Source organism: Carassius auratus, unplaced genomic scaffold, assembly GCF_003368295.1.
Source record: "Carassius auratus strain Wakin unplaced genomic scaffold, ASM336829v1 scaf_tig00017466, whole genome shotgun sequence".
NCBI lineage: Eukaryota > Metazoa > Chordata > Actinopteri > Cypriniformes > Cyprinidae > Carassius > Carassius auratus.
In genome coordinates this window covers 34332-62095 of record NW_020524786.1, presented here as the reverse complement: position 1 = coordinate 62095, position 27764 = coordinate 34332, and the positions used below count along the sequence as shown (strand labels likewise).

Below are 27764 nucleotides of genomic sequence, written 5' to 3'. Positions count from 1 at the left end.
TTTTCATTTGGAAAAGAGAAAATGTAAAAACAGTACGCAGCATACACACTTTATGTGCTTGACTGTATGATACATGTTACCATGTCCATGAATGGCTGGCAAATGATTCACTATGAAACAACTGACTGACGACAAACTCAATGCATTTATATTTCAATACTGTATGTGTAAATCGTACACTTGCATGATACATGGTGCAAACTGCATAGCAACAGCATTCATGATGGCAGGCTGCAATGCCTGCTGGGTAATGTCACATGAACCACAGAAGTCTCAAGAGAGGAAACTACAGACTGTTTTAGCAGACCAATGTAATGCCAGGCCATTATACCAATAAGCAAGCTTCGGGAAACCCCATAAGGATATGGCAAAGGAGTCATATGGTATTTCTTTGTTAGATATTAAACTGAAAGATCTGTTGATAGAATATACTCATTACTGAAGAGTATGTTTCTCTTCCTGAAGGGATATTTCTGTTCAACGTTGAATGCCACATAAGCACAATTGACAAATTTAATTATACAATCAAGAAAGATCACTGCAAGCAGTTTGGTAACAGACAGGCTATAGAAAGACAGAGTTAGGCATTCAATTGAAAAACACACACATATACACACACAAACCAGTGTAAAAGGGTGTGAGAATTTAGATTTCATGAACCAGACATGCACTTTTTAATGCATTTGTAAATCTACACACTGAAAACATAAGGTTTGCTTCTTTTTGTAACCAAGTTATTTCTTCTTTCGAAGGCCGGGAAAGCCTGTATAGAATTTACTTGACCACAAGAAGATCAATGTAACTAAACGACATGAACCTATAAATTTTTTTTTTTTTAATTACAATAATGTGAACTAAAACTATTAAGATTATATCCACTGCCTGCATGTTCGTCAATTTCTGAACAATGTTTGAAATCCAAAATGAATTGTTCAGAATCCAACAAACCAACTAATCATATAAATGCTAAAATTCCAGCCAATCGAACGAAAGACAGATCACTGCATTACAATGCAGGTCAAAACGATGTCAAGGAATTTAAAGCTAGCTACTCTGTTTAAAAACTGAAAGTCCAGAAACTGCTCAAAAATAAATATTCTCCCTTAAAAGTGACTAGAATGTAAATACAAAATGATGCAAAAAGAATTCTGTAATGGCTACTAAGAGATTTCAAAGCACAACAAAAACTTTATTGTCCAGGTCATGCATAAGGGTTGGAATTAAAAGGATAGTTAACCCAAAAATAAAACATTCTGTCAGTAATTACTCGTGACCCCTAAGTAATGTTGTCAAAAGTACCGACTTTGGTTACTGAAATTTTTATAATGTCCATCTCCAGCTAGCATTTGAGAGCTGTTGAGCCAATTCTTAAACACCGCTGATTGTCCCACTGTGTTCACACGATCAACATATATGACTGTGATTGTCTACAATGATCATCGCTTCAGTCATCACCAGCACTCAAACAAAAACACACGGGAGTGTTTGAGCCTGCACAAAGACGAATTCACTGACAGACGTGGCTTTCAAACACTTTGTGTGCTTCTGTGTGAACGCTCAGTCAAGAGCATTCAAATTTAGTAGGAAATTGACTTTTTAAAATTTCAGTACTGACTGGTACCAAAGTAAGTGCTTTTGACAACACTATCCATAAGACAATTATGGTTAGTTTTTTGGGTGAACCTTTAATTGACGCATGTCTGGGGGGGAAAAAAAGCAGCACGATCAACCTTGCGCATAAATATGATGATCTGCCTCAGATCAGTGCACAAAAAGGCTTAGCTTTCTATTGATACGTGAAGGTTTAGAATAGCTACAGTGATGCCTTTGATGGGCTTCTCAAATGGTGCTTTTCCATTGCGTGGTACGACTCTGCTTGGCATGGCTCAGTGCAGCATGGCACGGCACGGCTCTGTTTGCGTTTACACTGCAGTTTAGGACCGCTTTAGAGTGGACAGGATTATTATATGCTGTTATAGTTGAAGCTGCCCTCTACTACCAGGAATCCTGAAAAACTTTTCATTCCTCGTGGCCCCATCAAGCTCTCGCTGGATCCGCTCCTCTGCTATCAACGAGAGAAATGTCTGTACTTCCTCAACAGATAATGAAACAACCATTTTTTGGTTGTAAAAAAAAAAAGGTGCGCTCGTTCAAAACAGTCGCGTTCCATCCTTTACTAGCTGTGCCGATGTAAATCTAGTGGTTCTGTTGTGCCTCGTGTTGCAAGTTCAGTAACGCAGGGAGTGACAATTCTCTTCAGCCAATCAGTGATCAGCAGAGTTTACGTCACGCTTTATTAACAGTAAAGTTCACTTGGGACCTCAATCGAGGTGGTACTGAAAAAAGTACCAGGTACTGTACCCAGTGGAAAAACCCCAAAACTGAACCGTACTGAATTGTACCGTGCCGTACCATGCAGTGGAAAAGTGCCAAAAGGGAGCTGGAGGAGGTGCAGATAGACACACAAGCAGGGGACGTGGTGTAGGGTGAAATTAAAGATCAGGGGGGAGAGGGTGGGATGACCTGGAAGTAGAAGTGTATATGCTTCAAACAGGCCAGCAGTGCTGCAAGACAGTCCAACAGCACCTCGTCCACAGAGCTCCCTGACTGCAAGAGACACAGAACCACCCATATGGTGACGGGTCAAAGGTCACACACCATCATCGATATCATCGTGTTTGCACTCAGTTCTGATGTGTACTCAGCTCTACACAATGCAGAGCCTCTTACGTTTAGAGCGAGAAACAAATGGACCTGACATGACATCCGAACAAGGAAGGCAGTGAAGCCTTTGCGCTGTTAATTAGTGCAAGCTACAGGCTTGAAAGAAAATTAAATCTCCAACATTGTTGCTTCAGGAATATTATTCATCAGGGCTCAACAATAAAGATGGACCCAAGTCACGGGGTCAGTACGAGACACTAAAATTCTCCTGTCATCATGACAACTAGTACACATCTTGTTTTCCAGTTTCAAGGATTTCCAGTTGACAAAATAATTTCCAGAATTTTGATTATACTCAATATAATTATATATCATTTTGAATATAATAACCCTTATTAAAGCTTCTAAATTCCACCAAGGGCAGCGTGTCATTTTTCTTTTGTTGTTCATTAACAATAATGTCACAGACAGCAGCAGGTATATTAGGCTGCTGTAACTTTAAGACCTAATGCACATACCCATGTGATGATACACATCCGATTTTCTACCAACTATTTATGTTCACTTAACTGCCATGAATACTTTGCAAGACGGGCATTTTGACACCACTTTGTGTGTATTTGACCATTCAAGCATGTGACGGATTTCTGCATGCATGCTTTTAAGTATGTGTCAGTCAGTGCATAAGTACCGCAAGTAAGTATACTTCGTGATTTAATGCATTTAACTTTTTCTTTTTTTTTTTTAAATATCTTTATCATACCAATGTGTCTATAACTGTAAGTAGAACTGTGATTATATTGCAGAATCACAAAAAAAAGAAGGAAATGGTTTTCCAATGGATCAGTGTCCCAGCAATAAACAACGCATGTATTTCTAAATACATCTATGCCGTATTTTGAATCAGTTTAAAACAAACTTTTCAAATCAACTTATTATTTTATTTATAAATTATTATTATTAGGTGTTTTGCAGCATTTTAAGTCATTTTTAATAAAAATGTAACAACAGCAAGTAAATAATCTGAGCAGATAAAAACTCTTTAAAGTAGAGCCCTGTTGATGCCTTAGTAAAGGGACGTAAACAAGACAAGACACAACTGGAAGTGTGCTACTTTGAGTCCCCTTATACAGGGAAACAGAGAGCGCAGTGCTGTGAGTAGAGGGTAATAGTTTGGTGGTAGTTCTCTGGGGGTTAACAGCATTATCAGGTTGTCTACCTGTCGCCCCCTCTGCTCTTCAATAAGTAGCTCCGATTGCAGGTTCTCCATCCTAGCAGCGTGGGTCTGATAGAACAGGCCCAAGGACTGTACCACCACGAAGGGTAAAGAGGGGTGAAGCATGGTCAAGCCAGAACAAAGAGGGCCAGCCAAACCGTATAAACATGGTGGAGGGAAGGGTTGAGAGGGAGTCGGCCAGGATGAACGGAGGATGAGGAGGATGAAGGGCAGGGTGACAGAGTGAGCAGCAGGCAGAAACAGTGAGAGAGGAACAAGAGATTGTGTGATGCTGTTAAAATGCTTCTACTTTATCTCACACTCGATTTATCTTATTCTGAAGGTACATTAAAACAAAATTAGGAGTATTCTGTTGGTTTTATTAAATACACTGGGTGAAAGCTCAATGAGGTCTCAAAATGCACTCTCTCTTACTTCCTCTTTCATTCGCACAAAAACACAGGGTCCAAAATGAACATTTTGCCCCAACTGTCAATGTGGCCACGAAACAGCTTTATATGATAAACTGTTTGCTTTAAGTATTTAGATGATATTTAAAATTTGTATTTTTTATTTAAATAGAAGGTTATTTTCAATCACTTGCATCACAATTCCAGAAAATTCATTTCTATGATGTATTGTCGTAGTTCTAACAAACTGGTGAGTTATTCAATTTTATTTATCCACTAAAGGCAAATTTTACTTCCATTTTGCACAAATGTTAATTTTGCACCCTGCACTCTCACAATGCAAAACATAAAGTACAAAAATGCTAAGTATAACTAAAACATATAATACTACCTAAACCAAATTATCTGTCTGTTTGTGTAAGTGTGTTTAAGTCTTTCAGGGCTTCAGTACCTTCAGTTGTGTGTTGAAGGAGTCTATCTCCAATAGCTTGGAACGTGTCTCCTTCTCCACAGCTTCCAGCTGTTCTCTCAGCTGCTGTTTGGTGGATTCCTTCATTTCAATGGCCCTCTGAAGACTGGACAGAGAGTCTCCTACAAAGCAGAAATAATCAGCCCACTATTAAAGAGCATTCCTTGAGAGATGAACTAATCTGCAGAACACTTCATTTTTCGCTTCTCTACTCCAATAAAAACAAAAAGAGGCTTTTATCATCAATGCTTAGGTCACCAATTCGATAATTTAAGTTCTTGACTATTTTATTTCCTCTGCGACCTAAGGTGTTGTTTTCACGTTAATGTTGGAGATTTACCTTTAATTAAGTAACAACATAAGCTAACTGTATAATAAACTAAACTGTTTAATTTACACCATTGTCAATTTGGATCATGAATACTTCACAAACACACAAGAGCACTAGGGTTTGTTGTTTTAGACAATGCAAACATATCCAAAAGCAATTTACTCAGAGAAAGACATACTAAACTGTGTGAGAGAAGCAGAAAAGATGCAAAATATACTTACGTTAGGCTGAATTTGCTGGTGAACATCAAAGTTCAGAGTCTGGAATACACTTTCATTCCAGCCAAATTCCAACATCAAATGGACTCTGGTTTGCACCAAAATGTCTAGCGTGATAATATCTAACCAGATCTTTAAAGCAGTGTTGAGGAAAATGTTCTTACTGTGCAGACTGTTCTGCTGAACCTGCTTCAGCTGGTCATTCAGACACTGTTTGTCAGGAATCAATCGACTCAACCACTGCTGAGACTCCTGATGGAGACAAAAGAGTGAGAGCAAACACATGAAATATTCTGCTTACTTTCAACAGAGAGCAACATAAAACTGATCTTTTATAGTCCATAACTGTAGATGACCAAGATATGCATAGTCTACCGTGAGGGGTTTAAACTCCCTCTTCTCCTCCACAAACTCAAAAACACCCCAAACTGGAGAGTAGAGATTAATTCAAATCATACCGATGCTGATGATGCCTCTGTAAGAGGCGAGTGAGAAGAAAGAAGAGAGAAATGAGGATGGAGACAAGGGTAGAAGTGCACACCTGCAACTGCTGTTGTAGGCTGGTGATCTCAGCAATGCGGAGCTCTCGCGTCTTATTGGTGCTCTCGATCTCGTGCCTCTGAGCCGATAGACGGAAACGAATGTCCTGCAGTTTACCCTCCAACTGTGACCTCTTATCGTTCTAGAGAAGAGCCAAAAAGAACAACAGATGTCAAACTATTAAACTCAGAATCAGATTAACTTTGGTTTAATATGCATATGGGACCACTCCAACAGATTACAATTCCGTTTTGATGCTGCTTCAAAATTAGTCTTTTTTAACGGCCTTATAAAAGGGGTACCCAAAAATGAAAATACGTGCAGAGGAAAGTAAGTGCATGAAAAAAAATGTCCACACTGACGAAGTCACACAGATAGTTTGTGACAGGATATCTAAATTCTCGCATATCATTCATTCAACACAAACATAGCTTATCATCTGAAATCTGTAAGTAGCTGCAATGTTACATGGCTGATCAATCTAATGTTAACCTAGAGAAATCCTGTTTGTGAAACTGAACCGTAGCGCTCACTGCAGGACAGATGGAGGCTCCCGTGCGCTCACTTGATCTTAAAATCCACTACTGTGGAGATGACGAGAAAGCACTTGTTTATCAGTGAATTATTCAAATGTTAATGTTACTGTTTTTCCCTGACATTCATTAATCATAGCCTTGCGGTGCACTGTGGTTTATTAGGCCTTTGTAAGTAATTAAAGGATCATTATAATGATTTAAATGGTTTATTAATAAACATGCGATTAGTTGACAAATGCTTAAAATGAACGACTACTAGTCAACCAGAAAAATTCTTAGTCGAGGGCAGCCCTACTTTCATCATTTATTAATTTTTTGTATTATTTTTTATTATTATCTAATAACATATGTAGATTTCAATAACACTACTTATTTTAAGGCTGTTTTGTCACAATGACAATTTTTTAATACACTGAGCCAGAAATCTTTACTTCAGTAGCACTGACACACATCAAACTCTACACCCATATATATTCTGAAGGGGTTTGTTCATGTACCGTTCACCTGATCTTATTCCTAAAAAACATGGTTGTATTTTCTGATTTATGGACTGGTGATAAAAAGAGATTCCAAAATTCCCTCTGTTAAAACCTGTAATGTTTTAATTGCAGGTTTAAATGCAGTCAACATTTTAACCCTATTCACTGTCTTGACTTAAAACATTCAAGTGTATGGAAATGCATGTACCAGAGCCTCCAGTTCAAACTCGAGCGTTTTCTTGCGTGCTTTGAGCAGGACGATGTTCTCCTGCTCTCGGTTTCTCTGGGTGAGCAGCTCCTGTCTGCGTGTTCTCTCCCACTCTAACTGCCGCTGACGCTCCAGCTCCCGTTTAGCAGCCTTCACACACACAACACACACTCAAGAGGTTACAGATGATGCTGATAGTGTTAAACATGCACTGGAGTCTGAGAATGTTTGAACTCACCTCTCTTCTCTCGATCTCCTTGCGTCTCTCCTCCTCCCTCTGTCGCTCCAGCTCTCTCTGTCTCTCCAGTTGTTTGTCCAGCTCCTGCTGTCTGCGTCTCTCCTGCTCCAGTCGTTCTCTCTCCTTCCTCTCTTGCTCCTCTTTCTCCAGCGCCGCCAGTCGCTCCTGCTCTTTCCTCTGCTGCTCCAGCAGGGCCTGACGACGCTTCTCCAGCTCCAGGTTTCCACGCTCAAAGTTCTCTCGTTTCTTATCCTCGAATGTTACTGAGGGGAAATACAGAAAAGTTTTAAGACAGATTTTTACATTTAAAACAAAGTAGTAACCTTTGGCACTCTTTTACACCTAGCATGTGTTTATGGTGATACACTTGACCACATTCAAAGCCACATGTAAAAACACATAAACAGTGCTTGTATTCAGATCACTGTCAGAACAGGTTCTCACCACATTCAATGAAAATGTTAATGCAATTTGTTAACTACGCAAAAAATATGCAAAGGTTGCTCTACACAAAAAAATGAACTGTCATTTTGAAAGGCAGGGCTGTAAAATTTCTATGATGCCCTACTTTTATGTCCTCTTGTGATCTGGTCAAATAAAAGAACATTTTGTCACCCCAGACCTTCACTAATATCTCTCTCGGGATGCTTTATTTTGAGAGGGGAGCATTAAAACATCTTTTACCCATTTGATACAAAAATATATTGTATTATGTACAATACATTTATTAAATGGGCATGTATATGAAGGTAAAAGTAATCAGAAACCTGGTATTCTATAAGCCAAAACGAGGGGAAGCACTTTGAATTAGCCATGAATGTTTTTAAAAATCAGTAAATGGCAGAACATTTACAATTAATGTTGCCTAATATGCAAGTAGTGGTTTCCATTTTATATTGGTAAGTGGTATCAGATCGCACAATGAATTTCACTGCAAGATGTAAATGTAAGTTAAAGAGCTAAATCCAGTCAAAGACTGTCCAGATACAAAATGCATTAATGCCAGGTGCAAAGTGGGGCCTATAGAACGATTCTCCTATGCATTGCGATTCTCTCTTCAATGATTCTGAATCGATTCTGAACATTTCACTAGAAATGCGCTAGAGATGCAGCGGGCTTCATTGCACATAATTTGTGCTGTGAGACACATGCACATTGCTTGACAATCTGTGCTTCCACCCGCCGTGTTTTACTTTGGATAGGCATTCATTTCTGCCGTTTGGAAAGCAGTACTATTAGATGCACGAAGCTTGCGTACTGACAGACTTTCACGTGCGGTTTGTGTTTGTTGCGGCTGTGGTTAAATGCACTGGCATTTTCGAATACTTTTATATTAAATTGATGTACACACAGTCAGTTATGTTTTCAGAGCAGGAAGAAACATCTGATATCGAAACAGATCTGTGAGTGAATGCAGCCTGTTAAAGCTGCCATCGTCTATGATCTCATCAGTAATAATCAAATGGCAATAAGCTGAGGAAAAAAGAAAAAATCCTCATCTATTGTCTGTACACTTGAACACTTATTTTAAATAAGTTATTTAAAAAAAAATAATAAACAGTTAATTTTGAACCAAATAAATTTGATATAAAATTTATAAGAAAATGTATCCATGTGCAGTAATAATGAAAACAGATAATGTAACGCATCGTGATATTGAGTTGATAATGATAATCCTAATTAAACTGAATTGTGAAACCAGTGAAGGCGGTACTGACATACAGAGAGTACAACTATACACAAAAAGCATATAACTGCGATTTTGTTTAAGATGTAAAGTTGTATATATGTATTTGCACAGCAGAAGAATTCATTGGGGAAATAATGTTGGAATGGATTGTGAGTCCCAGAATCAGAATTGGATCGGATCATGAAGTGCCTGAAGATTCCCACCTCTAATAGATGTACAGGTTGTATGACAACATTGTGATGCATCGTTAACTGTAATCGCATCAAATCATGGGGCTCTGAATCTCATAATCAAATCGTGAGATAATAGATTCCCACCCCTACCTACAGACCACAATTATTTTATCAGTGAGTAAGCAGAGTTTCCTTTATGAAACTAATTAGCATCTACTCTTGTTCTCACCTGGAAGTTTTTTCTCTGTCTCTTTTTCCTCCTCCTCAGGCTCCTCCTGAGACCGTGGATCGATCGAGTGCATACTGGTCACAGACACTCCACTACCAGAACGCACTCTCCTAAACAAACACAAAAGAATTAAGTCCTATTTCCATTGTGAGAATAAAAGTTCTCTTAAGTCTAACTTTTAACTAACTTGGCAGACTATTCTAAGACATGAAAGCTGATAATTGACAAAATGGGGGCCATCAGTGGGGTCGCTCACCTGAATGTCGGAGGTATGAAGTCAGGGGGAAGGAATGGGGGAAGAGGCAGACTGGACATTGCCATGTCAATTAAGTGCATGGCCAGAATAAACTCTTCTGCAGTCAACTTTCCGTCCTGGTCTATATCTGACAGGTTCCTATACAGATAAACAGTGGATGTTATATGGAGTCAAAACAGCTATTTATCTTGCCTTTCCACATGACATCAGATCACCCAAGATCCGATGTTAACATCAAGTGTAAACAGGACCATAGGCAACACAAAACCCCAAGAACAGCATGTTAAAAGAAATCAAAACACAAGTCGGATGTACTTAGAACAATAACCAGATACCAATCCTCATGTTTAAGGGTCATTATACGAAAACGTGCCATTTTGTGTCCCTCAGGAAAAAAAAGCTCTGTAAATCTTAATAAAACATAAAAGAAATAGAATATTTTATATTTTAGTTTCCATAATGTCTCATAATATAAGAATAAATTATTTTCTGTTTCTTTGGTTTTTAAAGGATTTTAATCACATTTTGTACAAAGCATCTTGAAGAAATGTTGAAAATGGCCTGTCCCTCAGTAAGATTTTTCTACTTCTACTTGCTATCGAGGTCAAAAAAGTCAAACTATCATAAAAAAACATATACTTGTATAAAGCCTTAAGTGTCAGTTCATTAGTAATAAATGGATTTTATTCTTAACGTGTCAAATAAAATAAAAAAACACACAATTTAGTCGGGTCCCTAGGTTCTCGTCAACCCTGTTACTTTTTATAAAAACACCTCTTTAAAGATAATGGACTGTTCCAAAAGTTGCATCAGTTCCAGGAAGTGACATTATCTGACTTTCATGAAGTTGATGGTAGAAGACAAGTAAGTGTTCTCTTCTTTTTAATGAATTTTCTTTGAGGTTATGTAATGTCTGAAAGACAGGGACACGCTCATTGTGTCAGCCCTGTTACCAGAAAAGCATATGTTAAAAAGTTTTTTGTACATATTTAAAAATTTACATATATGATAATATTTAAGCCTCTCATTAAGGCACGTAATGTAGTGTCATTACCTATACCTCATGGCTAGTAATGGCCGGCAATAACCTTTTTCGTCAACCCTGTTACCGTCAACCCTGTAACCATTCCAGGGTAAGAGGGTTGACCCAAGTACGCTTTTGTGTGTCTTACCCATGTTGTATACACAAGAAGGGTTAAATCAAGGGCAACTGGACTAGGTACATCCATATTTGAAGCTATTGCCTCTCATCCAAGGGGTTTCTTCATTTCTAAATGACTGATGAGGAGTGCCAGGCATTTAACCTCTGTGGGGTTGTCACCCCTGAGCCAACCCTTCTTGGATAACTATGACCTGGATGACTGAGAATTTTAACAGACATACTTTTCTTACAAATAGTATACATAATATACATGTTTTTACAGTTTTTATCCCTAAAAATCATGTTTTTTTATTTATTCTACTGATAGATAGGCTAAAATATGTTGAGGTTACTGATCTATACTGATACACACAAGTGCATTGGGTTTTATAAATGTGCTTTATAAATCAAAAGTCATTATTTTTTTTATTATGAGAAGTCAATAAATTAACAAGCTTTTCAGTTTGCATTTGGGATACTCTCCATACATGCACTCCATCCAAATAGTTTGAAAAAGTTTTCTTGTCAAAAAATAAATCAAGCTTGTGTGACTTGTATGATTATTTGATGGCATGTGAACTACTTACATTTACAGTATGCTACACAATCATAAATAATCAGGGCTGGGTTGTAACGAAATACATGTAACAGCGTTACGTATGTAAAATACAAAATATGAGAAACTGTATTTCGTTAAAATTACATTTTAAATAAGGGGTAATCAGATTACAGTAACATCTGAAAACTATTTTAGATTACCAGTGATTACTTTTATTTTGATGTAATTTATTAATTTAATATTTAAGTTTGGGGATTTCAAACAATACCGCGACTGATTTTTTCCCGTTACAAGCACATAACGACACAAACATTCTCCTAGAAATCACACTATGCATTCAGTCAACAGATCCATACAAAGCATGCATAAAATAAAGGTTTATGAAGTCAAACAATAGCTTTATGTGGTTTACAGATGAACTTCTTTATTCATTCGAAATGTTCAGTATCATCTTTGGCTCGGTAATGCAAGTTCACGATCCAATTCGTGAACAGATGATTCTTATTCGTGAATCTTTTAAAATAATAATTTCCTTTATTTATTTATTTAATGAAACCAGTGTGGAAACCAATGCTTCACTAACGGATAGATTTGGGTCAGGGTATTTTCTGGCAAACCGTTTACCAATCAAGTTTCTCAATTGGCAAAGCAAACTGTGGTACACGCCACTACCAACACAGAATGGGTAAATCTGTGTTTTCTCAGCACAATATCATAGAAAGTATGAGGTTTGAGAAGTAGAAGGCGGGGCAACAGTTAAAACATTTTAAAGTTAAAGTTCATGCAAACAGATAAGTTTCGGTTTTTCATAATTTTTATGCTAAAATATCTCAATAGAGCCGTCTACATAATATGCTGATTAGTCATGTTGAATTAAAGGTTTATGAATGTCCAATTAAGACTCCATTACAACCATAATTGTAACTCAAACAAGCAGTATAATCAATACGGTAGCTGTTGTCAACCCTGTAACTGATGTGTCAACCCTGTTACTTGTATAATATTCTAATATAACTTAAAAAATGTAAATAAAAATGTAATAAATGTTTAGTAAGAGAGGCTAATAATCCACTCAAAATTGAATTGAGGTGTTTAATTTTTGTTTCCATACATTTTTCTTAAAACAGAAGATGCTGGGAGAGTGTAATTTGGAAATGAACGTATTCATCCCTTAAAAAAATAAAACTTTCAATATTCTCAATTCACAAACACTCTTAATGTAACAAGGGGGAGTATATCTTCCACAGTATATCAGATTTGTTCTATACATGTATTTAAAACCTTTTCAAAAAGTAATTAATATGTTGGTAACAGGGTTGACCAAAAACACACATTTAAATTAGTTAAATGAAAAAAATGAAAAAAATAAGATAGCCTGAGATGGCACGGCACATTTTCCTGAGAGGTAAGGATCTACTTAATCCAAAAAGGGGCTTAAAGATTTTCAAAACAGAAATTTGAAAATCAAACATTAAAAGTGGGAAATGGCACGTTTTCGTATAATGACCCTTAAACTGATACAAATCTCTGAACTCAATGTGAAAAATAATGTGTTGGATTCGCACCAGATGGTGGCCAGCTGGGCCTGCGGTAGACTGGACTGCATTAGAATAGTTCTGGCTTGTGGACCTGAAGCAGAAAAGAAAGAGAAAGAGAAAGAGAAGTGAAAGAAAGAGTTGACTTCGTCGAGTCAGCAACCTTTGCTTCCTCTAAGCTGTACTGAGTAACCACTGTCACTTATCACATGAGCTTTGAGCACCGCAAATGCATTCAATTAAAAACTAGATTATTACAAAGAAAATATGAATGGTGTGAAAATAGTATTAAATAAAAACTGAAAATACAAAACTAATAATAACCTTGTTAAAATCTACATGTATGCAGCAATTAAATTTGATATATAAATTAGCTGAACAACGAAACAAAATACAAAGTTTTTACTGCCTGATGATTATTAAGTGTCATGCTTTGTGTGACAGACACCATACCTGTGAGATAACCACTCATCATTTTATCATGGCTGTTGAAGAGCTGGCGGTATTTGAGCCGAGAAGACTGAGGCACGGCCCAGTCAGTGGGTGGAGGAGCAGCTGGAGCACTAAAGAGACATTGTGTGTGTTAAAGTGGCTACATCATGCTCATTATTTTATATACATATATATATATATATATATATATATATATATATATATATATATATATATATATATATATATATATATATATATATATAAAAATACATAAAGGTCAAACATTTAGATGTCTAACATTTATTCTGTGTCTTTTTACAAAGCATTCTGAATAACATGAGCAAAAAGCAGCAGCCTACAGAAAACTTAGGCCTACAAGATGAACTTTTGCCTTCTTTAACAAAAATACCACCGCAAAAACAGCTAGAAAAATATACATTTCAAATATTAAAGTATTAAGGACAAGTAAACAGTCAGAAATAAAAAAAAGAATAAACAGATCAATTTGCAATAGCATAAATAAATTCAACTGCACCAAATTTCAGGTACAGAAACGGAATTCAAAGTTTCAAAACACTGCATAGTTTTTTTTTCATAAATAAAAATAAATTATTAAAGATATTCAGTGAAGATCAGTGAATGATTTTTTTGCGTTCTTTGATTAACTTTAATGACAGTCAGCGTGTCTATTAGGCTGCCGTCTCTTCAACACCAAACACACGCAGATCTAAAAATACTGTACACGTGCTTTTTCTTTCACATCTGTTTACATTCAAAGTTCTTTCCAATCCTGCACTTAAATCGTTTCAAATCACATCACAATGTGAACAAGTACATTAACATAATCTACAGTTACAAAAAACTACAAAAAACATTTGTTTCTCAATTGGTACATTGGTTCAACACCTCTTTTTAGCTGAAACACTGTTTTAGTTCCTTTTTGACGTAGGAAAAAAATAGAAAAGCATTTCAGGCAAGTGTTTTCTGCAGATTGCTTAAATGCACAAACAGCTATATTACACGCTACAGGAAAGATAAATTCATAATATGTGCTTTTAACATCAATAACATTTCTATGAATACAGTGTTAATGTGTGTGTACCTGGGTGCCTCAACTGACTGGCCCTTCTGCAGCTTGATACTGGAACGATTGAACGAAGGGGTTTTGTTGAGCGCAGCAGCTGAGAGACAGAGACAAACATCCATAAATGATCCTGCCAAAGTAAACAAACTGTATAAGCTGGTCTAGGCAGTGTGAGTGTTTGTTTACATTACCTGGATGCGAGAATCCACTCATGGGTTGTATCATAGGGGGGGCTCCGTTAGCAAGGGATGGTACAGCTGGGGTCACTGATGCTACCAGAGGTGGAGACACACCTACTCCTGGCACTCCTGGAGGCAGAGGGGGCAGGGGCATGGGCGGCACTGCTGGCAGGCCTGGAATTGCCCCCATACTGGGCATCCCTGATGATGGAAATCAATTAAATCATTAATTTAATAACCAAATAATAATGAATGCAATTTTGTATGTAAATAAATAGTTGGAAGGCATGTTTGATGCATTGCTAATTTAATGTAACCGTAACTTAACATTCTATAAGGTGCTCTAAATCTCTGAGGGAAACTGAACCACAATCGTAACAATCAAGTCCTGAACAAGACAAGAATGCTCTTCTGTAAATCTAGAATAAAGCATTTAATATACAATCTTTTCTAATATAGTCCTGGTCTAAAAACACTGCTGTCTAAATCAGTGGCTCTCAACATTTCTACTGTTCAGGAAATATTTTAGCTAATAAGAGGGGCTTTGAATAATTGTGCTGGACAACGCTGGGGCATTATGGACTTGGGCTGATGTGTTACATGTCATTCAAGGCATCAGAAAGAAAACAAAAACATGCCATTCAAGCCATCAGCCAGTCTTACCAAAAGGCGGCTGTGGGGGAATGGAGAGGGGTGGCTGCTTCATGGAGGGGGGCAGTGAAGGAGGGAGGGGGTGACCCTGCAGCTTCAATTTAATCAGCTTCATTGCGATGGAAAATTCATGCATGTCCATCTTCCCATCGTTGTTCATGTCGGCCAGGGCCCTGCAAAACATGAACAGAGTATCTTGTTCAGTGACAGACAAAATCTTAAATTTGATCTTATGTAAATGTTTACTGAATTATTTTAGTGTCCTGTGTCTTACCCTAACAGTGTTTGTGTGTGTGTGTGTGTGTGTGTGTGTGTGTGTGTGTGTGTGTGTGACCCTGTGGTCCATCTACCAATAATGGCCAAGCCTTATGGACAGTACACTTCTGATTCATAAAGTGGTTTTCTATTGTACCTGTATTGTTATGGTGGTTATCAGTATAAGTTACAAGGTAAAATCCAGATTTCGACAGTAAATTGGTATATTAACATTATTTAAAGAAGTATATGGTTATAAGTTCATCTGGCAATACTGGAAACATTTCGTGCAATGAATTTCTGACAACAACAGCTGCAAGTGTTTAAGTTAGATGCAATGGAATATTTTTTACAATGTACAGTAATTATTGTACAAAAGCACATAATTGTATTATGAAAGTAGTGTGCTTGAAATGAATATGTGTTATAGGAATGGTGTACCATATCTGGGCGAGGATGGGGGCAGGTAAACCTGACTGCAGAAAGAAATTCCTTGCCTGGTCACCTAAAGAGAGAGAGAGAGAGAAAACAATTAATATGAATATCAAATAAATATATAAACAAACACACTGTATGCTATAAACAAATAAAATAGAATGGTCTTGTCCCAACAACTTAAAATGAATGTGGTCTTCAAATAATTTGATTTCATTAAAATGATGTAATTGTTTTAGGATGTTAATAAAACATTGATAACATAATTAAGAGTTATGTAACCCCATTTACATCTTCTTGTCGATAAACATGCAGAGGGTTTATTGACCGCACTTGAGTGACATTGGCCTCTGGGGCGAGTGATCTGCCGGCTACAGTTTGAGCAAGAAAGGAAAGCTGAGTCAGTGTGCTCATATGTTATCTAACCTACCAAACCATTTCCTGCTCTTATGACAGCCTATAGGTCTACTGCTAAACACAAGCATGTAAAGCAGCCAGCTACTGTTTTCTATAATAGTTTATTATATGATAATCTCATACCAGTGTAAACTAAGAATGCCACAGCAGGCCAGATAACCTAAACCATCCCTTTTTCAACCTACCAACCAATGCACAAAGCAATGGGAGCTGTGAGTTGGTGTCTCTGCCATGTTAAAAGCAAAGTGATGTAGCACATGTAATGACCTTTTCATCTTCCTCTAAACACTTTTCCTCTCGATAACGGTTTTCTTCCTCTGCGTGCACACACAGAACGCCTTTATACCCTCAGAGCCAAAAACAGGCTCCCTCCCCATGCCTGCCTGACTGTGAGCCACTCACTGCTTCAGCCGCCCTTCAGTCAACACAAAGAGCCTCTTTCAGATCCACTGGTCAACAGGAAACCCACAAGTACCATCTCTTCAGTAGATGTCCAAAGTCCAGCTGGGACAAGCTGGTTTCGGTCTTGTGATTTTGATTAGCTCTTTGGAGGTTAATTTCACATCTATGTATGATTGCAGAATGAGACCATAATATGTGTTTTGTGTACTTTCTAGAACATTTCCTTCAATGTAATGTATGAAAAGTTCCAGAATCTTCTTCAGACTGGCAAAATGTCTCCAAAGAGAGTCCAGGGAGAAAGACGGGCTTACTATAACAGGATCAAACATGTCAAAGCTTCAACTAGAGATTAGAAACAAATAGCATCAGCAAATGATGACAGTGAATCAACCTTTTCTAGACAAGTCACATGCCACACCCTGATCGGTTTCCTTCTCTGTAGTTTTCTCAGTGATTCTGTTAACATCAGACACAGTCAACTCACAACTGAAACATTCACTAAATGTTTCCAGCGATTCAGAATTTGAACTCTAAAACATCTGAATTGCGCAAACCTTTACACAAGCTTTAGATGTTTGCTCTTCTGCCTGATGAAAACGTGGGACGCTTTTACTGTGTGCCAGAGTTCATCTGTTTCGGGGGAAGAGGTGCTGAAAATTACATTAACACTTCTTATAGTACGTTAAGAAGGATGTGAATCTGATCGGAGATAATCCAAGCAGTCATCCACCCATTTACAGGCAGAAAACAGGAAGTGGTATGGTTTAAAGGGTTAGTTCACCCAAATAGCAAAATTATGTCATTAATACCTTACCCTCATGTCGTTCCAAACCCGTAAGACCTCAGTTTATCTTTGGAACACAGTTTAAGATATTTTAGATTTAGTCCGAGAGCTCTCGGTCTGTATCGTTCGTTATCTGGCTCGGCTCGGTGTTCATCTTCAGTTCTCTCTTCACAGCAGTTCAGTCAGTGTACTGTTTGAGTGCATGAATTACTCCGGGATATTGGTTCGTTTAACTCAGAGGGACTGTCAGCCACATTAAAAAAGTTAGCAGCTTAAGTCATTTGTGGATTAATGCGTATTGGGGATGCGAACAATTTCAAAGTTTCAAAAAGATCCGGTTACATTGAATGATTCGTTCGCGAACCTGATATCACAAACTGCTTTGTTTTGAACAGTCTTACAACAGACACGGAAGAGAGGACAATGATGAATAAAGACGTAGTTTTTGCTATTTTTGGACCAAAATGTATTTTTGATGCTTCAAAATATTCTAACTGACCCTCTGATGTCACATGGACTACTTTGATGATGTTTTTCTTACCTTTCTGGACATAGTATACCATAGATAGTTTTTCAATGGAGGGACAGAAAGCTCTCAGACTAAATCTAAAATATCTTAAACTGTGTTCCAAAGATAAACTGAGGTCTTACGGGTTTGGAACAACATGAGGGTGAGTTATTAAGAACATAATTTTGCTATTTGGGTGAACTAACCCTTTAAATAAACGGTCAAGAAGAATATCCATGGCATTTATTTTTTGCATGGGGAATGCATTTAAAAAAATAGAATGGTGGGAAAGAGGCGGTTGCTTTTGGTTTTCAGTTTCAGTTCATTTGCTCCGTCTCTCTGTGTATCCAACAGAGAAATAATAGGCATAACATGTCTGCCTACCAGAGATGTATGACTGACAGCACTGCGGGAGGTCATTTTCAGTTGCACAGAATTCAAGGGATTTGTTCTTGCATTTCAGACAACATCAAACTCCAAAGGGTTTTAGCAAATGTCAGCACTAATGAGCGTTCTGCACTTTTCTCACAGCAAGAAAACCAGAGGTGATTACCTGTGATGAAGCCAGCAGGTGTGGGGGCCAAACTGTGGAACTGCTGGTCATGTTTGGCTCTCTCGTCCACAGATATTACCCATGTATCTGACCCTCCTACAGAGAGAGAGAAAGAGAGAGAGAGAGAGAAGATATCAGACAGCAGAATAACGCTTAAATGTGTCTAACCTGCTAACATTTTTATCAAAAGGACAGAACACATCTACTGGTAAATCAACTCTTACAGACGTTTGACTGCATAAAAACATCACTGAGAAATGACTGAATTCAATATTAAATTCAAAGCAATCACAGACTAAATGTTAACTTGTATGAGGAACATATATTTACTCATGTGAACAACATGGTAATTATATTACACTTATACTGCACTAGGTTATTCCTCTTATTATGGATAATTATCAATTATTTTCTATCTGTTGTTAAAGTTTTAATTGTTAAACTTATATTGCAAAATGCAAAGCAACTTTTAAATCCGACTGTATATAAATATACAGATTAAATGGAAAACAGAAAATAAGCTTGCAAAAAAGTGACAGCAGTTGTGTGAGGGCATTTATCTTCTATCCATTGATCCTTTTAGACATTCACTGACTCACTTGAATTCATTCTCTCTGCCTCTCTCGCTCTCAAACACACAGTACTCCATACACATCCACTCAGCCTCCATCACACAAACACACACACGTCAGTCAGTCAGTGAAAGAATCAACTCACCTCCGAAGGGCGTGGGAAACTGAGCCATGGTTCAGTCCGTCAGCTGCCGTCCAGCCACAAACTCCTGCAAACCAACACAAAGAAACCATGAGCTTTCATTCTTACACTCGAACACTCACTCAACCCCTGACAAAACAACATAACTGACTTGTTCATCATCCTGAAACACAAGTTCACTCTTGTCAGGGACAAAGAGGAAGAGACATTTGAGTGAATCACTTCTGACCTTCAGAAAACTTCCTGTGAGAGGAAGGACAAAACAGAGTCCCTGCAAATAAGACTCCCACTTTCTCACTTAAACACACACACAAAACTGATTTGAGTAAGAGATAGGGATTTTGACTAATTTTTCACCTGCTGAGAACTCATCTTGATGTTTTTCTTACTTAGCTTTAGCTTTAGCCTTTATATTTTATTTAGCAAAGCTTTAGAGTTGGCCTTCATTGGAAATTGCGATCACCTTTTTCTTCTCTATTGTGACGTTTATCTGAGAAACGGTTTCTTGATTGAGAAAAAAAATTTATGGCAGGAATTGTTTGGAGAATTGTAATTTGCTAATTGCTGTGATCTCATGTGATTGACAGGTTATTGGAGGAGAGGGATTATTGCTCAGACCTTCGAGAAGGGAAGTCACTGCAAAAGTGAGAGGAATTAATGTTTTTGTTAAAAGATTATGAGGCCACATTAATTTAAAAACATAATGAGCGTGACGGCACAGATAAATAATTTACAATTTTTTTTATGGTATTTTGTTTTGCTGTTTTGTAAATGCATGCTTTAGATGTTATTGTGAACAATTTATCCAAACGCTTAAACCTGATTCTCCAGAATGAACTGCATGGTAAACGTTTTCAGAAAACTGTGTAACCCACGCAGCCCACCAACTAGTATATGTCTATGTCCCTAAACTGAGTTTGTTGTAGTCCTTTACAGTAAGCCTGAAAGTAACCTCAGTAACACACTTGGACACTGAAGGCCTCAGTCTGGGACTAGTTATCTCCCAGCTGTGTAAACGCCCTGCGAGAATTCTCTCTCTCTCACACACACACACACACAAACTCCAGCAGAGACACCCGGGGCACCTTGGCCAAAGCATTTTAATCACTGCCAGAATTTTCCCTCTCTCGCTCTCTGTATGTCCCCCACTCTTCCTCCACCCCTTTCTTCCTTTCCGTTCCTGGATAATGGAATTCATTGCTCTGTCTCTGCATGGTCCAATCACAACACAAACTGAAAGATTTTTTACAAATAAAACTCAAATAAACTTGCTAATCCAGTCACTGGGAAAATATGTTGTAGTTATACTGTATGTAGTACAAAAAATGTTTTTTCATGGAATATTTCAGTGTTTTCTTTTTAAATGATTTATCTGTGCTATCATTATTATTTAAAACGTGTCTTTGTATTCTTTACATAAAAAGAACATCCCTTTTTCTTCTGTGACTCTGATGACGTGTGTACCATGAGATCACAGCAAAATTGGTAAATGACAATGATTTAAAAATCCAACCAATGAACAAAAAAAACATTCCATCCTAAATTGTTTCCACTAAGATATGTCACAATAGGGAAGGAAAAGACAATTACATATTTCATTTAGCAAGGCAAGAAATGAAAATATGATATTAAAGGTGTGAGAGGATACTGGTAGTACAGCAATTGAATTATAGAAAAATAGTAGATTACAACATATTGGAAATAAAAGATAATGAAAACAGATATGATTTTAATGTCTGTTCTTCTGAAGGGCTGGCAGAGAGCAGTGCAGAAACTGAAGGTGTGAGGAAATCATGATGTTTCACACTCACGTTGCATCACTCTGACCACCCGATCACAATGCCCCGTCTGCAGACTCACAAAAATGCTTCGTTTTGCACTTCATACATCTGACATCAGAATGTGAAGCAATTTCATGATCAACAGAACTTTTAGAGTTGGCACTAAAATACACTAATATACAAAATATTTTTACTTTAAATTAGAAAAAAAAAAATTAGTAATTGCAATTCGAAATTCGATTAATTGTGCAACCTTAATCTTAAGCATCATGAGCTATGTCATTTGTGGAGCAATTTCTATACCGTGCAACTTTCCTTGTTTTACTGTGAACATACTATTTGCAGAAATCCATTATGTCTGAATAGCACTGGCTCCAGGGAGTGTTTGTACTGTCTGAGGTCTAATCTGAAGCAGTGGGGTATTTCTCAAGATGGAGGACTAAGCCCTTCACAGAGAGCTTGACTCAATACTGAAAACATCCAGTTCTCCGATTACTCACACGCTCTCTCTCACTGGTAGAGCACAGTGTCAAACACTGCAACGCTAGTGACACTGTCACACAGAAGAACAGGCCCTCGTCACAGCCCTGCTAATGACCATATGTGTGTGTGTGTGTGTGTGTGTGTGTCTTGAGCATCTGACCTACTTTTTCCTGTCACCCTTCTTCTGATTCTAATCAAGCTTTTCCTAGGGACAATACTCTCCAACACAGCCGTTCTGAATGAAAGACCAGGAAAGGGAAATGTTCTGCAGAACACACTAGAAACACAAATAAACAAACGCTTTCAGAAGATCTGCACGTCTTAGACTAGGGTTGTGCCGATAGACGATAGAATCGTGTATCGACGATAGTCAGATATCGACATAAGCTGATTTCTCTGTCGATAGTCAAGACGATACTAGACTCACTCTCTTATTAATGTATTAGATTATAATAGCTAATAATAACTATTATTATTTTTATTAGGCGGCCTATTATAATTCGGCTATCAAACTGCCCAGCTATTTCACTTCAGCACCGCATCTCAAAAACACACACACGCGCGCGCACGTACGCAAAAGAGGATTAGACTGATCACGCAACTTATAACACACACTATGTAGTGCTGCCTTGTTATTATTTTCATGCACACCTCACTATAATGTGATGCATGCAAAATACATAGCTTTGGCCGTTACAAAGTCTCCATCCACAAACAGACGTACATTGTCTGCAGATAGAAGGTATTTAATTGCACTTTAACAAGTAATCTGAATGGCCTGTATATGTGCAATATTTTAAACGAGCCCTCACTAACTGAGTTTAATGTCACAGTTATGTTAGAATGCATCTCAGTTTTGTTTCTGTGGCAGTGCGTTGGTCTCATCATGAGGCGCGCGGTCCGGAGTGATATATGACTGATGCATGCGTTCAATTCAACTTTTCTCCAAATATATCAACTTACCGGTTTTGAATACTTTATATTTAACGTGTTCGTTTATGTCCAATATGAGTGTTAAACTGTTGGACTTTAAATGAAATTTTCTATTGATTTTCCCTGTTGAATGATTTTGCAGAACATTTAGACTGATGACTTCTGTGCGCAGATGCGGCAGATTTGTCACCGGATGCGCAATATGACAGCTGCATCCGACAATATATGAACTAGCTGTTTTAAATTCATTATTTTTATATTTAATGTTAGTTTATCAGTAGGTTTTAAAGTCTATTTTTTTATTATTGGTGATTCCATAGGCTCTCTCGCGCACCTAAACACCAAATAGTTATGCTATGACAGGAACAAAGAGTCTCTCTCTTTCTCCACCCATGCACGATCATATCGTGTATCGTCGATCTCACGCGCTGACGATATGAGGATCTGAAAAATGACCATATCGCCCAACACTATCTTAGACGACCTGAGCTTTACTCTTATTCATGAGCACCCTGCCTCACTGATCCAGGTCCCACTGAAGCAAGACAGAGGTGATGTCATACAACAGGAATGCTGACACTAGGTCAGACTTTTTTTTCATACTCTTTGATTAATTACACTTCTGCAGTATTAGTACACAAATCTTTCAGTATTAGTGTAAGAGAGTGAATTCCAAAGGGAGTATAAAAAAAAAAAAACCTTTGAGCATAAAACAAAACCCCTGTATTTTCTGAATCAGTGATCCGCCAATTTTTTTTATATATTTTTTTCAGCTAAATTTTTTTTTCAGAAGGCCACTATCACTTCTCCAATGACACGTTTTGTCTGAGTCAGCATTTCTTTCAGACATATGAAAGCACTGCAAACACACCTAATGTGATGCTAGAGCAGAAATGTCAAATTTGAGGCAGGTCATTGCTGAGGAACTTCCACAAACTGATTGATTTAACTTATTCTGGAATCACAACTGGTTTAACTTATCTCCTGAAAAGACTCAATGCCAGGACATCTATGACTTTTTTGAAGGCTCCGGTTCCTCAATGTAAGTTTTTATTGCCTGACAGACCAAATGTGTTTGAACACCAAGACAACTTTCAGTGGAAATGTAGCAGTTTATATCTATATCTAGACCAGGGGTGTGAGCCACAACTTATTTAATTGTTAAAATGGAAATTTTGGTACTGACTCTTTTAACTTGTCTGTTTTCTTCTATGTCAAAATGATAGCCTATCTCACCTTGCTTCACACCGAGAAAACAAATGCCTGCAAGCTCTGAGGTGAAATGATTTTGTCTTCTGCTCCAGATATACACTTTAAAAAAGTACATTATTTTTAAAATGTACCATTAACATGGCAGTAATTTGTAACGTATTCTCTATACACTTCAGTGCTAGTGTAAAATGTCATAAAAATATAAGGCAAAACATAAACATGTAAATGACTTGTATTTCCAATTTTGACAAGATGCAGCAGAATTTACTCACACATCCCTAATCTAGGAAATAGTTGGAAATATTATTAATTAATAAAACAAACATGTTTTTGAATGATATCAATACTTATGATAAATATCTGGAGTGTGTTGATACATTTTCCTCAAGATTACTCTACCTTGCTGAACCCCATGAAGACACTATGAAAAAAAAAAACATGTACAAACACAGACACACTCAAACACATCCAGCTGTGGATTCATTAGTCAGGTGCCATGAGAGCCAAGGGCCAAACTAGAGAGTGTGCGTATTAACAGTGTTAACATCACACTTAAACTCCTGTCTGCATTCCTTTCAAAAAAGCTTGGGGTTCTACGTGAACAACTCAGCCAAACGCACCCACACACGTTTGCATTCCTCACAAAGGCACAACAGTCTTTCCTGGACCACGTTTGGCTGCGACTGCAGAACATAAGCAGAGAGTAAACAGTGTATTTGAACTTCTACCCACAGTTCACTTTCAATGCACAAGCAGTCATTTGAGCCTGAACGGTGGCAGAATTAATACAATTTTAACCCCCTAAACATCAATACCTGATACGGTACCAGAAATAACAGCAATTTAAGAAGAGCAGCATACTGCAAAGAGTCGTACAGCGTTCCAATGATATTCAGAGATGCTTACGGTTCCACTGACCCCCCCCCAACTGTTCCATTCACCACTCAACAAAACAGACATTCTGCAGGCTACCCAAATGTAATGCAGTCCAGACACATGCAGAGCAATGAATCTAGCTTAAAATGAAATGTAACCCTGAGCTTTCATCATCACTGATCTTTTAAAACATGCTGAAGCTGTTTCACATTGCTAGGGTAGTAAAGATTCAGTATCACAACCTGCTTGCCTAAACAGACACAAAAACTCAGTCCAAAATCAGATTTCGACTCATTTGTTCGGTTCCATCTTGAAGCATTTAAGAAAGGTCATAAACACGGAAGCAGAAGAGCTTTCTCTGCAGCTGAGGTAGCTGTAACAGTGAGAGCAGACAGTACATCTTCAATGGATTTTACCGGTTTTGTCGGAGCAGAATCTGAGCCTGGAACAGAATGAATCACCCATTAGACTAAATATAATATAATATAAAAGCTTCCAGAAGAGAGCATGTATCGTTATACTTCTGTCCAATATTAGAAGGTTATAGTCACTGGTCTGTGCAAAAATGCCACACATAGCCAGATTAAAGATTCATGGCTAATCAATACAGTGTAGATAAAATGCAAAATAATACTTAACTTTAATAACTAATCAGCAAAAATATTGATAGAAAACGGTGTTTACAACAATAACAAATTATGAACTAAAATTAGGGCTGGACAATATATCGACGATATGATCATGTGCATTTCGTCAGTAAAACCTGTTCCATGATAAGCGGTAAATCCCCATCACTTGCTTTCAAATGGAGCGGCAGTTATACAGAAACATAGTTCACTGACAAGCTACGCTTTATCAAGGTCATTATCGAAGGCGTTGGCTAGCCTCTAATAGGGTCTCAATATTGTTAAATGAACACATGTAGGCCTATATGTAACTGAAGCAGTGCAAAACAAGTACAGAAAGTGCATTGTCAACTTTTTGTGCATGCAATTCACAATTTAAACTATGCAACTGGGATAAGTATTTTATTTAAAAAAATAAAATACAAGTTCTTTAGCTAAGAACACAAGTCTGTCAACTGTGGTTTTAAGAGAAGCTCTGTGGCATGAAACTATGTTCCTACTGACACTAAAAACCCTCTTAGATGGGGAGCTAGTTGCTGAAGCACGTAGCTATTTCTTACATATAAAAATATATATAAATGAATACCAAAGACTTTTGCACTCTCTCTCTCTATATATTATGAAAACTGGTAAATATAACAGTGAAATTCCCTAATAGTAATTCCAAATGGCCATATGGCCATATGTTTCTCTATTCAAACATCAGCGGTCGAGTAAGTGCATTTATTCAGTGATCACAATCGCAAACAATAATGACAGAACACTGACCGGCTGAACGACGCTTTCATTAAATCACTAAACTCCAGCTTATTAGTGTTTTAAGATCATCCCATCCGCTATGAAGAGTAAGCACATGCGCATGGATGCCAGATTCCTTAAAATAAGCAAACACCGGGCAGAAAATGTATCCTTGTAACAGCGAAGCTCTGATTCGGGGATTTAAGCTCTTGTTATCTGGCAACCGCTCTCATACGGCATGTTCTTTTGAGAAAGTCTGCTTGAATTTGAAATGTTCAATATTCCCGATATTTTTACATTTCATCAGAATTATTAAGATATTATCACTAATATTCGATATATCGGCCAGCCCTAGCCTCTAAGTAAAAGCGAACGCCTACGTGCCTGTATTGAACATGATTACGCATCACTCCAGTAAAGTTCCTGTAAGCCAATTTGACATTAGAGTTTACACAAAACTTTTCAGTTTCCTTCTAATTCAAAGTAATTCCACACCTTGCTCGTCTTTCTTGCGGTCATTTTTGAGTCCGCTATAACTGACCGAGGTAAAAATGTAGTTTCCGCCCAGAAACGCTTTAAAATTAATCTATTATAATTTACTAGACCCGCACATCCCCAATTATTTCACCTTAATTGTGCATTTCAAAAATCATCGTCCCTGCTCTACATGCATGTAGGCCTATACACAAGTTATAAACTCAAAGTTTAAATCCAGCAGCAAAGCAAATACACTTAAATACCCCCATTGACAATTTGTTTAGCAAAAAGCAGACAGGAATGACTGAAATTATTCAGGCCTACTGAAGCAGACCACTGGGCTGAGAGACTGAGGGTCCCTCGCTCTTCCTGTTAACCTAATTATCTAGACAAAAAGCTGTTTCTGAGCCAACTATCGTACAAAGAGAAACAAATTTCAAAGTGAGCAGCAAAAGGGCAGCGCACATATCAGCGATGAACAAAAAAAAGAGCAGACCCACACACACACATAGCTGGCCTATCATCCATCCTGCTGAGACCGCACGGTGCACAGTGGATTGCAGATCTCTTTTATCTCACACCCCAGACTAAATCTTTGCTGTACTCCTATGGGGGATGGGGAATAGAAAATGGTGAATCTATGGATGAAAGAGAGAAAATGGCCAGATAAACTTGAGGTTGCCAAAAAACTGTCTCTAATGACTCATGAACTGAACAGCCTAACAATAAGCTCCTCTTGAGCCTGCACTTAAAACAGAGGCTTTCAAATGCTCCATTATCCTCATCTAAACCAGGCTGAGAGCGTCACAACATTTACATGAATATCACTTTCAGATTAAAGGCCATTTTCTGATTAAATTTCCATCCGAAAAATACATTTACATGCTCAACAGCCATTGGAAAAATCCTAAATAAATGTAATTAAGAACAAACTGAAGGAGCAAGCAAACTGCACTTTTCCATTTATACACATGCCAATGTGGAAGACCGGAAACAAGCTTTCGTTGTGTTTCAAAGGTCAAGTCTAGTGAAAGAATTCATATCACATGAATAAGTGTGAATAAAAGAAGATCGATATGTCAAAGTGTGATCATCTGTTCATACTCTGTAGGGCTGGAAATAATGAAGGCGCTCTTTACATTTTATGCTGAATTCCAGGCATTTTAAAACGGCAATCTCATCAACCCCTTAATTCTCACTCATCTGCAAGTTAGGTAAAATAACAGTAAATGTTTGTAAAACTACTAGTAAAATAAAATATCACTCACTATCTGATATTACTCAGATTTACTGTGGTTTAACTACAGCAAATATAAATTGACTGGATTC

At 37.6% G+C, this 27764-nt stretch overlaps 1 protein-coding gene across 1 annotated transcript in view; it reads right to left on the bottom strand.

Moving 5' to 3' along the window:
- Positions 1–3715: 3715 nt before the first annotated feature.
- Positions 3716–27764, bottom strand: part of LOC113075680 (intersectin-1-like) — a 25377-nt gene continuing 1328 nt past the window's right edge. The window contains exons 2-17 of the mRNA XM_026248354.1: positions 19313–19376; positions 18596–18691; positions 15938–16001; positions 15254–15414; positions 14603–14791; positions 14430–14508; positions 13346–13455; positions 12923–12986; positions 9658–9795; positions 9402–9511; positions 7310–7572; positions 7072–7221; positions 5850–5990; positions 5473–5560; positions 4742–4881; positions 3716–3970 (exon numbers count right to left, since the gene is read on the bottom strand). Of these exons, the coding sequence (XP_026104139.1) occupies positions 3731–3970; positions 4742–4881; positions 5473–5560; positions 5850–5990; positions 7072–7221; positions 7310–7572; positions 9402–9511; positions 9658–9795; positions 12923–12986; positions 13346–13455; positions 14430–14508; positions 14603–14791; positions 15254–15414; positions 15938–16001; positions 18596–18691; positions 19313–19340 (2061 nt within the window). The 5' untranslated portion in view covers positions 19341–19376 and the 3' untranslated portion in view covers positions 3716–3730. The remainder of the gene's footprint in view (positions 3971–4741; positions 4882–5472; positions 5561–5849; positions 5991–7071; positions 7222–7309; positions 7573–9401; positions 9512–9657; positions 9796–12922; positions 12987–13345; positions 13456–14429; positions 14509–14602; positions 14792–15253; positions 15415–15937; positions 16002–18595; positions 18692–19312; positions 19377–27764) is intronic.